This window comes from Podarcis raffonei, chromosome 6, assembly GCF_027172205.1.
Source record: "Podarcis raffonei isolate rPodRaf1 chromosome 6, rPodRaf1.pri, whole genome shotgun sequence".
Taxonomy (NCBI): Eukaryota; Metazoa; Chordata; class Lepidosauria; order Squamata; family Lacertidae; genus Podarcis; species Podarcis raffonei.
Window position 1 is genome coordinate 24,173,312 of NC_070607.1, and position 13,625 is coordinate 24,186,936.

The 13,625-nt window shown below is 40.9% G+C and overlaps 1 protein-coding gene and 1 long non-coding RNA gene across 2 annotated transcripts in view; one reads left to right on the plus strand and one right to left on the minus strand.

Moving 5' to 3' along the window:
- The window catches only part of BCAR3 (BCAR3 adaptor protein, NSP family member), a 93,026-nt gene extending 80,322 nt beyond the window's left edge, over window positions 1-12,704 (minus strand). The window contains exon 1 of the mRNA XM_053391666.1: window positions 12,500-12,704. Coding sequence (XP_053247641.1) covers window positions 12,500-12,602 — 103 coding nt within the window. The 5' untranslated portion in view covers window positions 12,603-12,704. The remainder of the gene's footprint in view (window positions 1-12,499) is intronic.
- LOC128415457 (uncharacterized) lies at window positions 3,793-13,249 on the plus strand. The gene is made up of 2 exons (XR_008330967.1): window positions 3,793-3,915; window positions 12,769-13,249. It is a non-coding gene; the product is annotated as an uncharacterized LOC128415457 (long non-coding RNA).
- The last annotated feature ends 376 nt before the right edge of the window (window positions 13,250-13,625 follow it).

The window sequence follows — 13,625 nt, forward strand, 5'->3', positions numbered from 1 at the left end:
GGGCCTGAGGTTTGTGTATGTAACACTAAACTATGGCTTAGTGTTGTATCTAATACAGTACTGTATATAATTTTCCATATATGTATATTTTGTTATTTTGCAAAACTATGTGAGTACACTTTTAAAAAAACCTCCCTAAGAAGAAACCATTAATTTTGAGATAAGACAGCCACAGGCAGCCTCACCCAGAAATAGAAAAAGGACTTTCTTTCTTTTTAATTCTAGGAATTACTGTACAGCCTTGTTTATTCATAAGGCATGGAAGAGATATAAGAGTCTTTCAGATAGTCATGCTTTCTGATAAAGCAGAGGGTAAAGTATACATTACATGGGGAATGTACTATTAATATATAATGCAAAATAAGATAAAATTAGAATTTTTAATAGCCCTTTCTGATAAGAAAAGTTCTACTGTCTTCTCATGTGTTGCTCTTTTTTGCAAATAGTTCCTGGAATAGCACTCATCTATGTGGTCTTGCAGGAAGAGAACTGAATTTGGTTCTGGGTTGAAATTACACATCTGCCATGACCTCAAGTATGTGGCTTTGGGCAAATTACCGTAAGTATCTTTCAGCTTTGTTTGAAAAGAGCATAATAGTGACTATTACCTACCTCACAGTGCATTGTGAGGACAATCAATAAAGTATTATGGGGAAGGGGAACAAAAGAATGAAAGAAAGCAAAATAAAATGAGTTGTTCACTAGAGACTTTGGTAGTATTCTGCAGTCTTCTGCAGCCCAGAATTACAAGGAACTCCAGTTCATATTGTCCTGTACCGCATGGGCCTTATTTTCCATTCAAATAGCTGTAGACTTTGTTTCTAATGATTGATTCACACACTTACCCAGCTAATTATCATTGTTCTGTGGTGGAGGGAGCAGGCAGGCATGTGCACCTTGTTCTAGCCTAGGGCTAAGCACAGAAGTCCAATTTGCATGATCCTTCCTCCTCATTAAAGGGAGGGAAACACTGCATGAATTAGATCCATGGACTGGAGTTCACCATGTGAATATATGAATTCAGTCCTATTATATAATCTCCGTGTTTGGTTTCTGGGATTAAGCTAAATGCCTATCAATAATCCATTCTTTTATATGTTTTGGGCATTTCTATACACCTCATAATCTAAAAGAATTTGTGTTTTCAGATTTGCTTCTTCTTATTCAAGGTTATGTCCTCTTGCTACCAGTTCCTCAAAACTCCCACACTGCCTGAGAGTTGCCTCTCTCTTTCCTTGAATGTTGACATTCTGCAGCTGTGTTGTGTTCTGTAATCCCCAAAAGTTTTTCTTAACATTGTTCTATTACTTTCTTTCCTTTGTCTGAGTTCATAAGCCAGGAGCTCAAAGGCTTTCCTGCTACTACATTGGTAATAATTCTGCCTTAGCCAGCAATTTATATTTCTAAATAAAACAACGGTTTTTAAACAAATACTGTTCCATAACTTTTGTCAGGAGTCTTGACTGCTTTTTAGATAACAATATTTTTTAACAACTTCTATTCCAGAACCTGTTGTGTTTTCATCTTTCTCTTCATTGCAGAAAGCTATTCCAACGAATGTTTTCTTCTCAGGCTATAGCTAAATGACTACAATCAAATTCAAACTGTGTAGATCTGTTGACTCTATCTCAAGGGTACCATGATCACAATGATTATTTTAAAACAAACTGTGGGTGAACATAATAATTGTGTCAACCAGAAATCTTAAGAGTCAAGGGTATGTGAAAGGCACACACTGAGCTGGCTGAGACATACAAATCTTGGCTTTGTGCCTGTGTGCTCCATCCTCATGCTGCCTCTTCCCGCCTCAGCCTGCTCAGATTATATCTATTTAAACCGTAAAATATAGGATACAGCATAGACATAAAATCAGAAACATTTTTAAAATAGCATCAAAATAAAACCAAAGCCAAACCAGCAAAGGGAAAGCAGTAGTACCAAAGACCTGCAAAGCACTGAAATACTTAAAAAAAACCAACAGCTGTAAAACCTGGAAATCTCATAGTTGTAGAGTTGGAAGGAAGCCCAAGGGTCATCTATCTAAACCAGGCATGGCCAAACTCGGCCCTCCAGCTGTTTTGGGACTACAATTTTCATCATCCCTGACCCCCTGGTCCTGTTAACTAGGGATGATGGGAGTTGTAGTCCCAAAACAGCTGGAAGGCCAAGTTTGGCCATGCCTGATCCATTCCAACCACCTGCAATGCAGAAATTTTAACATGTGGTTCCCCATCCAATTTGAAACCATACCAGACCCTGCTTAGCTTTGCAAATGTGCTAGCAGTTTCATTGCTGCACCACTCTTCACCTGGTGCTGAAAGTACCACAATGTAGACACAAAGCAAGCTTCTTTGGGAAGAAAATTCCACAACCAGGGCACAAATGAAAAGGTTGTTTTCTTCATAGACACACTCATCCAGAATGCAGATGGCTTCTATTAACTGCAGTTTCCTGCTACATCTGAACCAGAAAGCCATGGTTACCAGGTTCACAAGCAGTCAGAATCTGAAACCACAGTTTGAACTTGACTTAAGATCCTACTTTGTTCTGAAACTAGTAGCCATGATTTCCCAGTTTGGACATAACAGGAAACCCATGGCTAATGGAAGACTTCCTGGGTCAGTGTGCTGAGGAATAAAGCTCTTTTTTGCTTATTTTAGAATTCCTCTTTTTGCTGTCTTTTCTTTCGGACTATCAGGGTCATTGAACAGTAGATTGTTTTCACTTTAACAGGCTTCTGCCTCATCATCAAACTTGTCACAGAAGTGAGAGCAGCTGAGAGGCAAGGACAATTATTTCAAGATAACAAGATCCTGACAGCTGTAAGAATGTTATAAATACAGTCACTCACAAGGGCAGTAAAACAGATGAAACCACTGGAGAGTAGATTTAATTCACCTCAGGTGTCACCTTTCTCCTATTCTTTCATCTTCTTTGCACCTTAGCCTAAAATATTTATTGTCTTTCCTTAAGCCTTTTTTCTAACCCGAATGATCTAGAATTGGATCAAACACTCTGTTTTAATATTTCCACCAGACACTGTCTAAAAAAAAATATCAAAGTATCTGAAGATTATAAACTGTAAATTTTAAAGAAGTATTGAACTAAATATGGAACGTAGGCAGAAATTACCTTCAAAACATTCATCTGCAAAGGAAAGAGGAAGCTCCAGTGGATTTGGAAACAAAGGGATGAAAGGAGGGCAAATAAAACTTATCGCTAAGAACATAAGAAGAGCCTGCTGAATCAGACCAAAGGCTCACCATCCTGTTCTCAGTGGCCAACCCAATGTCTATGGGAAGCACACAAGCAAGACCACAGTGCACCAGCACTCTGCCCAACCCTGCCATCTCCAGCAACTGCTCTTCGGAAACCTGGTGCCTCCAGCAGCAGAGACGGAACACAGTCATCCAACCACTAGTGGGATCACAATCCATAGTTTAACTGTGCATGAAGAAGTACATTCGTTTGCCTCTCCTGAATCTTCCAGCATTCAGGTTCAACTAGGAAGTTAACTCAACATTTATTTATTTTTAATGGGAACTATACTGGGCTGCTTCACAAATTCATCTGGCTTGAGGATTACCATGGTCGATAGTGTAGACATAAATAAGGCACTTTGCAAACTGCGTGCTGTGGGATGAAAGCATCCCAAATGCCGAGTTAAAAAGGGTCAATGCTCACAAGGGCTATAGAACTGTGTGATGTCATTATGCCTGAGGCAGTTATTTCAGTTGGTACAGTTAACGGCAGTTACGGAAAGTCTTTTAACAGTTTGAGCAGCAGGTATGTTCTGTTGTGCTGCTGCCTGCCTCAGAGTTAGTCTGTATTTATCTTGGATGCACATCTATGTAAGATGTCTTGGCAACATAATCAACGCCTATCTGCGTTGTATATTTTAATCTGCAAGTGCAAGTACACTAAGTAAAATGTATTTGTTATTTAAACTTTAAAAGAGAGCACCTTGCATAGTTTTTTTACGAGGGAAAAGGGAACTAATTGAAGGGTCGAACAACCCGGGGAACTAGAGTTTAAATGGGAACTAGAGTGTAATTCCCACAGGTGTGCCATACACAGGCCCAAGCATACATAGACTTGAATGGCACAATTTCCTCCCAGCCTTAAGGAGCAGGAAGAACCATATGCATTGGACCTCCATAAGTACAAGACGATAGCTGGAGTGCCCGGTTTATGTCTTATATGCACCATGGGGAGAAGTGACTGTACCTGCTCCTTCCACGGCAGACTGCCAGTCCGTAGTTATGTCAGTGTGTAAGCTGAGCTTTTGCACCCACCATGCAACACATTTCTGTTATTTTTGGGGGGATTCTCCAAATCTTAGCTGGCCTTGGTAGCTAGTCATTATTTGTGGTTCTCTCAAGCCTACCCTACCTGAGTCCTCTTTCATACGGAGAGTATTCAAGGGAAGGGAAGGGCCAGCTATTAATTTTGTAGTGATATTTGCAAGTGTTTGGAAGTAGCAAAAAACCCCACATCTTGTTGCTTTCAATCACCTTAAAAGGATGACATATAGTAGGGTGTTTTTTTGTTTGTTTTTATAAAATGATTTTTTTAAAAAATTGCCCCTTTTGCCAAGTTCCAGAGGAAGGGCGACAGAATAACCTCTCACTTCATGCCTGGATTTGGAGGTGCTCAACGAAAGCAATAATCCCTAGTTCTGCATATCCTGGAGCCATGTGTGAGACTGCATTCCTACCAATCCCAAAGTCTGCTCCATACACCGGAGGATCTATCTCTTCCACGCATCACAAAAAAGAGACCCCCCCAACCTCCAAATCTGTTTCAACCAGTAGTCAGCATGCTGTCTCCAGCACAGTGGTTCTCAAGGGGTGTGGTGCGCCACACTGGTGTGGCAGGAGAGGGTGGCAAGTGTGGCAGGAAGATTTGAGGGCAATCAACATTATATTTGAGGAATGATTCATGTTCTTATGTAGCTGCATTGTTTTATAGTTTCTGCATGTCCCATGATCATATTATAAAGTAGTTGTGTTCTGTGTTATATAAATTAGGCACTGCTAGGAATTCTTTCTTTTCGTTTTGCAATGTATTTCTCATCAATAAGAAATCCGGAGGGGCGTGAGCAAATTTTTATTCTGAAAGGGTGACCCAGAGGAGAAACGTTTGAGAACTACTGCTCTAGGAAGAACAGAAGAAGGACATGAAGGCCCTCCATTAATTTGTGACCCCGTAACTGACACAGCAAATTGGTGGCTAATGCCCCCAAATGCAACCTTGTCTGATTGTCTCCAAACAGGTGAAGAAGAGTTTGGATTTGATATCCCACTTTATCACTAACAGAAGGAGTCTCAAAGCGGCTAACATTCTCCTTTCCCTTCCTTCCCCACAACAAACACTCTGTGAGGTGAGTGGGGCTGAGAGACTTCAAAGAAGTGTGACTAGCCCAAGGTCACCCAGCAGCTGCATGTGGAGGAGCGGGGACACAAACCCGGTTCACCAGATTACAAGTCCACCACTCTTAACCACTACACCACACTGGCTCTCCGCCAAAGTTTTGTGCTCGTTTTGTGCCACTTTGTGCTTCAAAGCCCACATTTTGTGCCAACCCCCCCCCCACCAAACTGAGTAATCAAACATTCAAACTGGGGTCACAAGTAAATGGCCCAAAACCCAGCCTTGTCTGATTGACTCCAAACTAATCCCAAGTTGTGTGCTGGTACATGAAGGCAACAGTCCTTCACGGTTAGTAAAGGTAAAGGGACCCCTGACCATTAGGTCCACTCGTGACCGACTCAAGTTGTGGCACTCATCTCGCTTTATTGGCCAAGGGAGCCGGTGTACAGCTTCCGGGTCATGTGGCTAGAATGACTAAGCCGCTTCTGGCGAACCAGAGCAGCACATGGAAATGCCGTTTACCTTCCCACCGGAGCGGTACCTATTTATCTACTTGCACTTTGACATGCTTTCGAACTGCTAGGTTGGCAGGAACAGGGACCGAGCAACGGGAGCTCACCCCGCTGTGAGGATTCGAACCGCCAACCTTCTGATCGGCAAGCCCTAGGCTCAGTGGTTTAACCCACAGCGCCACCCGCGTCCAGCATATAGTACCCAGAGGCCTCCTCCACTTGGCTATAATGGTTAATAGCCTTTGATAGACCTATTTGTGTGAATTTGTGACATCCTTTTTAAAAGAGTCAACAAAGCTAGTGACATTCACTATATCTTGTGACGGTGAGTTCCATAAAGTCAGGGATGGGGAATTTATGGCACTCTGGGGTTGTTAGACTCCAACTCCCATCAGTCCCAGGCAGCATGACCAATAGTCAGCAATGATGGGAGCTGTTCTCCAACATCTGGAGGGCCAGAGGTTTCTCATCTCTGTGAACATATTGTGTGAACAAGATTTTTCCTATTTGCACTTACAAGAAGCCCCCAAATATAAAGGAAATGCCTAGTGGGTGGATTTCATGCAGGGTAGAGTGAAGATACCCAGAAAGAAGATGGAATAGTTCTCATTTTTTAAATGTTTGAAAAACAACCATTTATTTAAAAAAACAACCAAAAATAACCTCTCTTACATAAATTGTGCCTGGCTCAATTTATAAACTCACTCTGGAAGTTAATTCAAGTTAGTATAATGAAATATCTCATGTTGTCTCAGCAAAATGGCTCCTTTCCAAAGTTCCAACATAGCAAAAGGAGATTATTTAGGATAAATTGCTTTAAATAACATTTGGAGTTGTGTAAGAATTCAGGAGCCTATGTCTCAATTCAAAACAGTTTTTGTCACACTTATAGAAGAGTAAGTTCGTATAACATTCTGACATCTGGCACTCAGTAGCTGTTATACAGAAGTTCGTTTTTGAAAGTTGCTGGTATAATTCAGAACTGTAGTGGAACACATACATTTAGCAGAAAATTTCTATTAATTCAATAAACTATATTAATATGCAGTGCAAACATGATAAAAAGACAGAGGCCACAATCCATTAACATCAATTAACAAATGAGTCATAGCTAACTTACTTACTGAGCAAAACAAACTTTCACAAGAAAGAAACATAGAATTGTAGAGCTAGAATGTATCCCAAGGGTCATCTAGTCCAACCCCCTGCAATGCAGGAATCTTTTGCCCAAAAGATCTCACCTGAGACTCCAGGGGCCACTACCAGCCAGAATTGACAATATTGTGCTAGTTGGACAAACAATCTGACCTGATATAAGGCGCCTTCCCGTGTTTCTGCATTTGTGGTCTGGTGACCATAAGACTGTGGCTCAGAAAATGTAATACATCAACACAGTCTAAAAATATACTAGTTAAAAGCAGTTAATAAATGGTAAAAATACCAGTTCGTTAAATGCACACATTGGTATATCATATGATTTTTCAGTGGTCACATTACTATGAGTACAGCAAAAGAAATTAACACCAGACTTCCTCATGAAACAACCAAGTGCAAGATAATGATGACAATTACTCGGGTCATGTGATCATGTATCACACATATCATTCTTCAAATCATGCAGCATTACTTCCTATTAGTTTTCCATTTCTTCAGATTAGTACTTGCAAATGACAATAATGAAATGCAGAAGGACTTTGCACCATTTCCAGAGTTAAGAATGGAACTATTGCTTTAAACTAAGAGCTACCACCCCCGTCCCCCTAAAAAGGAATTGGACTCTGGGTCACAGTTCCTTTCTATCCACAAAAGGGCAACTCAAGATTGAAGCTCTGAGTGTCACAATGGCAACCTTATAGATATTCCCACTATTTGAAGGATGACTGGATCACTCACTCACTCACTCACTCACTCACTCACTCACTCACTCACTCACTGTATGGAACTTCAAATGAGAAACATGATATCTTGCAAGGATAGAAATTGCTTCAGTTTCTTCCAGCAATACAGTGGTACCTCTGGTTACGTACTTAATTCCTTCTGGAGGTCCGTTCTTAACCTGAAACTGTTCTTAACCTGAAGCACCACTTTAGCTAATGGGGCCTCCTGCTGCCGCTGCGCCATCGCTGCACAATTTCTGTTCTCATCCTGAAGCAAAGTTCTTAACCCGAGGTACTATTTCTGGGTTAGCAGAGTCTGTAACCTGAAGCGTATGTAACCTGAAGCGTATGTAACCCGAGCTACCACTGTAATACAAAATGAGCAATAGCTTTTCTTTGTGTGTGAAGGTGTCAGTGATATTTTTGACTCAGTTTGTGATGTCCACAAAGATGTGGCTCAGTAGGGTTCTAAACAGAAAAAAATAAGGATACAGCTGGAATCTTCAAAGGATAGGGTAGTAGAGTCATTTGTCTCCTCACCCCACCCCAAATAGAACTTCCTTAACGACATACAAAAGCCAGAACTGTTTGTTTATATTATTGGCAACTAGGTCTACGCATTCAGCTCTTCTTTAAAAAAAGTAACAAGATGGTCTAGTAGTCTCCAGTTCTGATAGCTGTGAAGGGTAGCCAGAAGACCACACAGGTACTGATAGAATATTTGGATGAATAATAATATGGAAGAGTTTGAAATGGAATGCTTTGTCGGCTGGCAAAGCTACTAGAGGGCTTGGCTCCAGTCTGTAATTTGCAAATCAGAGCCAATCAAACACACACTTGCTGTGATAGTGAGGATTTTAAACATTATCAGAAGAACAGGCAATGATCACTACTTTGCTATGAATGTTTACTTGATTGTTTTTGAAATGCTGCAATTGTAGCAGCATGTTGCTGTTGCTCTTGGATTTGTTTCAAATCAATCAGCATAGCTACCTGAAATTTTTTGAGAGATTTTACATTCCAGTTCAGTACGGATTTGCTGAAATAACTGGGTTCAGAATCAGTACGATTTTTAAAAAATCTATTCATTTTATCCTGCAGTGTTGGGAAAACTTTACGTAGAAAAAAAATATTTTGCAAACAGAAGGATAAAAAGCAACAATAATTTGATGCTCAAGTGTAGTTCAAGTGCTAAAACCAAGCATTCCCAGAGTAACTGATCATGCACTCTTGCTCCTAGACACAGCACTTTATCCAAAGCAGACACAAAACAAAAACTCTTCACAATGGGCTGGAGACCAGATAACAGCTTCTCATCCCCACTATGAAAACAATAGCCTGTAGTCACAGCTAACTGACACAACAGATCTATTTAAAAGCAAGATTCCCAGGCCCTTTGAATAGGATGAACCTAATCTATCACCAGCAATGCTGTGAAACAAGGCAAAGATATAGTTCAGAATCTTAGTTCTACAACTTGTAGTTCAGTTTGTGTCTAAAAAACAGGAGCAGAAATTGTTCCTGCCATTGATTCTACCTCTTTTCATCAAGGTGGAAACCCTTCCAGCTTCTGAGTTCCGTCCTCAGTCAGTTTGTGTCTAAAAAACAGGAGCAGAAATTGTTCCTGCCATTGATTCTACCTCTTTTCATCAAGGTGGAAACCCTCCCAGCTTCTGAGTTCCATCCTCAGTCAACACTAGGCACTCTCATTTGCACATGCGACATAAGATGTGCAATTAAGGAAACTCCCACACATTTATCAACAAACAAGAGACTCAGCATGCACAGCAACGACATAATATCCTATTCTCTAGCTGTGATCAAGAGATGAGGAGTAGGATGTGGAATTGTGAACTCCCCAGCCCCTCCTTTTTCACACACATATTTCTCACCATATTCTTGAGTGCCTTGCCCGAAAGTGAGATGTTTGATGCTGCTGGATGAACATTATAAAGGGCAGGAAGATCTTTTTCAATACTGGTTTTACCACCACTTCCTTCAATGTTGTTGGAACGATGTCCTTTGCTCCCCAACCGAATCAGCCTACCCAGCGTAGGCTTCCTTAATCAACCAGGAAGGGCAAGGATTAAGCATGCCAAGTGATGAAGCTCCCAACTTCAAGAATTCTGTCTACATCCACAGGCTATGCAAACTAAGAAGTATCCATAGAAACAGGAGAAGCAGCTGCATCTGGTGCTGCCCTCAATTTGGAGTCAAGGCAGAAATATCTATTAGAGATGTTGACTACAAAGTGCTTGGCAAATAGGGCACACCAGGTAACCATCTCCTCTCAGGAGCCACTTGGAACAATTCTGCCAGACAACTCTGTATGGACAAAATGGTGCCAGAAAACCAAGACTTATTTTCCACCATCGCTGCCATGAGATGAGCTCTGAAATGAGCTTTAGCCCAACTTCAGTCAAATTCATCATGCATTTTCCTTTGTGGGAAGTGAAGTTTCATTGCTCAGGGAGCCTCAGAAAACTAGGGAGCCACATGGGCTCACCAAACAGCGAGATCACTCTGGAGTGAAGATAGCAACTGCTCATGTAGTTTCCCCAATCCAGATGTTAGCAAGCGCTTTGATGGGACTGCCAGCATTACATTGCCCCAGAGCCAGCAGGACTTAATCTGGACTGGATCTATTTTTCTCTAGGGGCAGATTGTTCTAATAAGCCCTCCACTCAGTAAGCCTAAACCCTGCCAGGCAGAGCTCTATCCATGCCAAGGGAACCATGTCAAACTTCTCCACCCATGATCACCATCCTGTTCAGAATATAACACCAAATCAAGTGTATGACCAGCCAAATGAAAGAGGCCGGATATCAATCGAAACAGATATTGTTGTCATGGAGACCATGAAATCCTGATCTGCAACAGATGAGAGGGCCTCAGCAAGGATGCTTGAATTTGCCGTTCCCATTCTAGTCCTGCAGAGAAGCCCACTTGGCACCCACTGACATGTTGTTGGGAAAATGATGATGATTGATTTATATGCCCACCTGACTGGGTTGCCCCAGCCACTCTGGGCAGCTCCCAACAAAAAATAGTAAAAAGACAATACCACACAATAAAAACTCCTCTAAACAGGGGTGCCTTCAGGTTGAACAGGGCTGTCTTCAGGTGTCTTTTAAAAAAATCACATGGTTGTTTATCTGTTTGACATCAGCTAAAGTGCCTTCCACAGCGTGGGCAAGACTACTGAAAAGGCCCTCTGCCTGGTTCCCTTTAACCTCACTTCTCGCAATGAGGAAACCACCAGAAGGCACTCAGAGCTGGATCTCAGTGTCCGGGCTAGATGATGGGGGTGGAGATGCTCCTTCAGGTATACAAGGCCGAAGCTGATTGGAAGGAGGTAGAACTCTCATATGTCTAACCCCCCTTATCCTGTAACAAGCCAACATAATTCACACTGCCATACTTCCTGCCACACTTCCTGCAACTGCCCACACTCAGAATCATGCCATCTAGGCTACACACACTGCCAATGCTCACCACTAGATCAAAGCAAAGTTTTAGTAAGACCAAAATACAAGGCAAATTGCTTCTGAATAAGAGTTTCAAAAGCAGCATGGCAGCACATTACTGAAAGTTGGGGGGGAAATAAAAAAATTCACCAGGGAGGCCAATTCTCTCTCTCACACACACATATATGCAAAGTTTTCAAGAAAAAAATTAATATGAAACCACAGATTGATGGACAAAGAATTTGATGGATAAATAGTGCCTACAAAGCATATACTATCCCTTTTGATAATGGCTTTAATTGCAGAGAGGCATTCATTTTCTCATATTTCTCTTATCGCCCAGGACTCCTCTGTGATTATGTGTTTTGTTTTTTAAAAGTTCTCCTCTGCATTCCTGAGGAAAGCTCTTGAGTTTGTTGATCCTAAGCTGGCACTGAATCTGCAGAGGATGTCAACATTCACATTTGTTCAGGACAGTTCTTGCATGATAAGTCTCTTTTCTGTGCTTTCCTCTGCTCAGCTTCAATCGCCCCTTTCAGTAAAATAGAGGCAAGGACAAAGTAATGCAAAAAGAAGGCTGATTTGCTGGTAGGGACTGTTAATCCACAGTTTGCACAATCAAAACACTATTAGGAGATGAATTTGCTGTGTCTTCAAGAATCACAATCATCTTTCCAACAGGATGCAAAATAAAGTGTGTAACGCGTATATGAAACCTATGCATCAGAATGTTCATGTGCATTACAAATGCTTCTCTTCCCCACTATCGGCTGTCAGACACTTACTTTAAAAGCACAAGAGAGGATTAAAAGTGATTTAATCGTAACTGTTTACCTTAAGAACATAAGAGCATTGTTCTGTGCTTTAAACTCCCAAGGATCAGCTGATCGTTGGTGCTTCAGAAGGCAGGTGTGCAGCACTTCTGAAATGCTCCCTGATGGGCTGATCGTTGGAACTTAGGATTGTGGACTAAGTAAACTACAAGCAATAAAGATAAACAATTGTACAGTTAATATACCATAAAATGACTGGATTTACCCTTGTGGAATCTATCCTGGTTCTTCTTCAGGGAAGGTTACAACATTAAAACACATCTCTGAAGGTGAAATAAATTTTAAAATTGTCCAGTAGCACCTTAGAGATCAACTAAGTTTGTTCGGGATATAAGCTTGCTTGTGCATGCACACTTCTTCAGATACTTAGTTGGTCTCTAAGGTGCTACTGGACAATTTTTAAATTTCAACTGTGTCAGACCAACACGACTACCTACCTGAACCTCTGAAGGTGGACGAACTACCAAGAAGGCCCCAATCTGCCAGTCTTAACTTTCCAGAGTGTCTGTAATGTAAGGAAGGAGATGATCTTTCAGACATTTGGGGCTTGAGTCATTTAGTGTTCAAATGTGAGTACCTTGAACTGAGCACGGAAATGAATTGGCAGCCAGTAACGAAATGTTTGTTTTAAATTCACCAATAAGACTGACAAATTAATTTTAGCTAGAACCTACTTCTTACCATCTTTTCTTTCTGTTTCCTTAAGGAGCAAGATGTTAGAAAGGATGTGTATCTGGTGGATTTGATCCTTAGCTCCCATTTTCTTCAGTTCAGCTTCTGTCAGGTGGAGCAAATCCTGGAACCGGCCCAACAAAAAAGAAGATGGTTGAGAAAATATTAACTTTGTTCATTTTTTAAGAAATAATATTCTTTTAAAAAAATGATCCAACATTTTATTGCAATAAATTAAAAGCATCCAGAACATAATCCCAGAACATAACAAACACTGCTCATTTTTCCATAGGTACTGCTAAGAATTAACACCTAACAAATGAATGTATTGCCAAAATACAATGCTATCAAAAGGTTGTTTTTCAATAGCTAATTCTTGTTACTTATTTGTACCACCCTCCTAACCATTTGAAAGCACTGTGAGAAACTCTTTTAGTTCATTATCACTTTTCACTTTTCTCTCTCTCTCTCTGTGCCTTGTCTCTGAGGATCATTAAAAGACACATTCTTTGGAATTTACTTTGTGGAAGGAGTTCTTAACATCCAGGTCTATTGGGGGGGATTTTTGTTTGTTTGTTTACAAGAACTGGCATCTAAGCTGTAGGGCCATAAAACACAGACCACACCATTTAATTACTGTCAGTGTATGGCAAAGAACCACCTGCAAGCAATTTCTATTTTAAATTGTGCCATGATCTGAAAAACCTAATTGTTCCCACCCAGCCACCCAGAAGTTGGTGGACTGGACAAAAGAGCTGCCAATTCATTTAGGAAACACCCTCCACTTAATTTTCTTAACCTCCATGACCTGTAAAAAGCTGGAACATGATGGTAGACTTGCACATTTGAAAATGTCTAATCATTTAGTATTATATTTTACTATAAAACCTT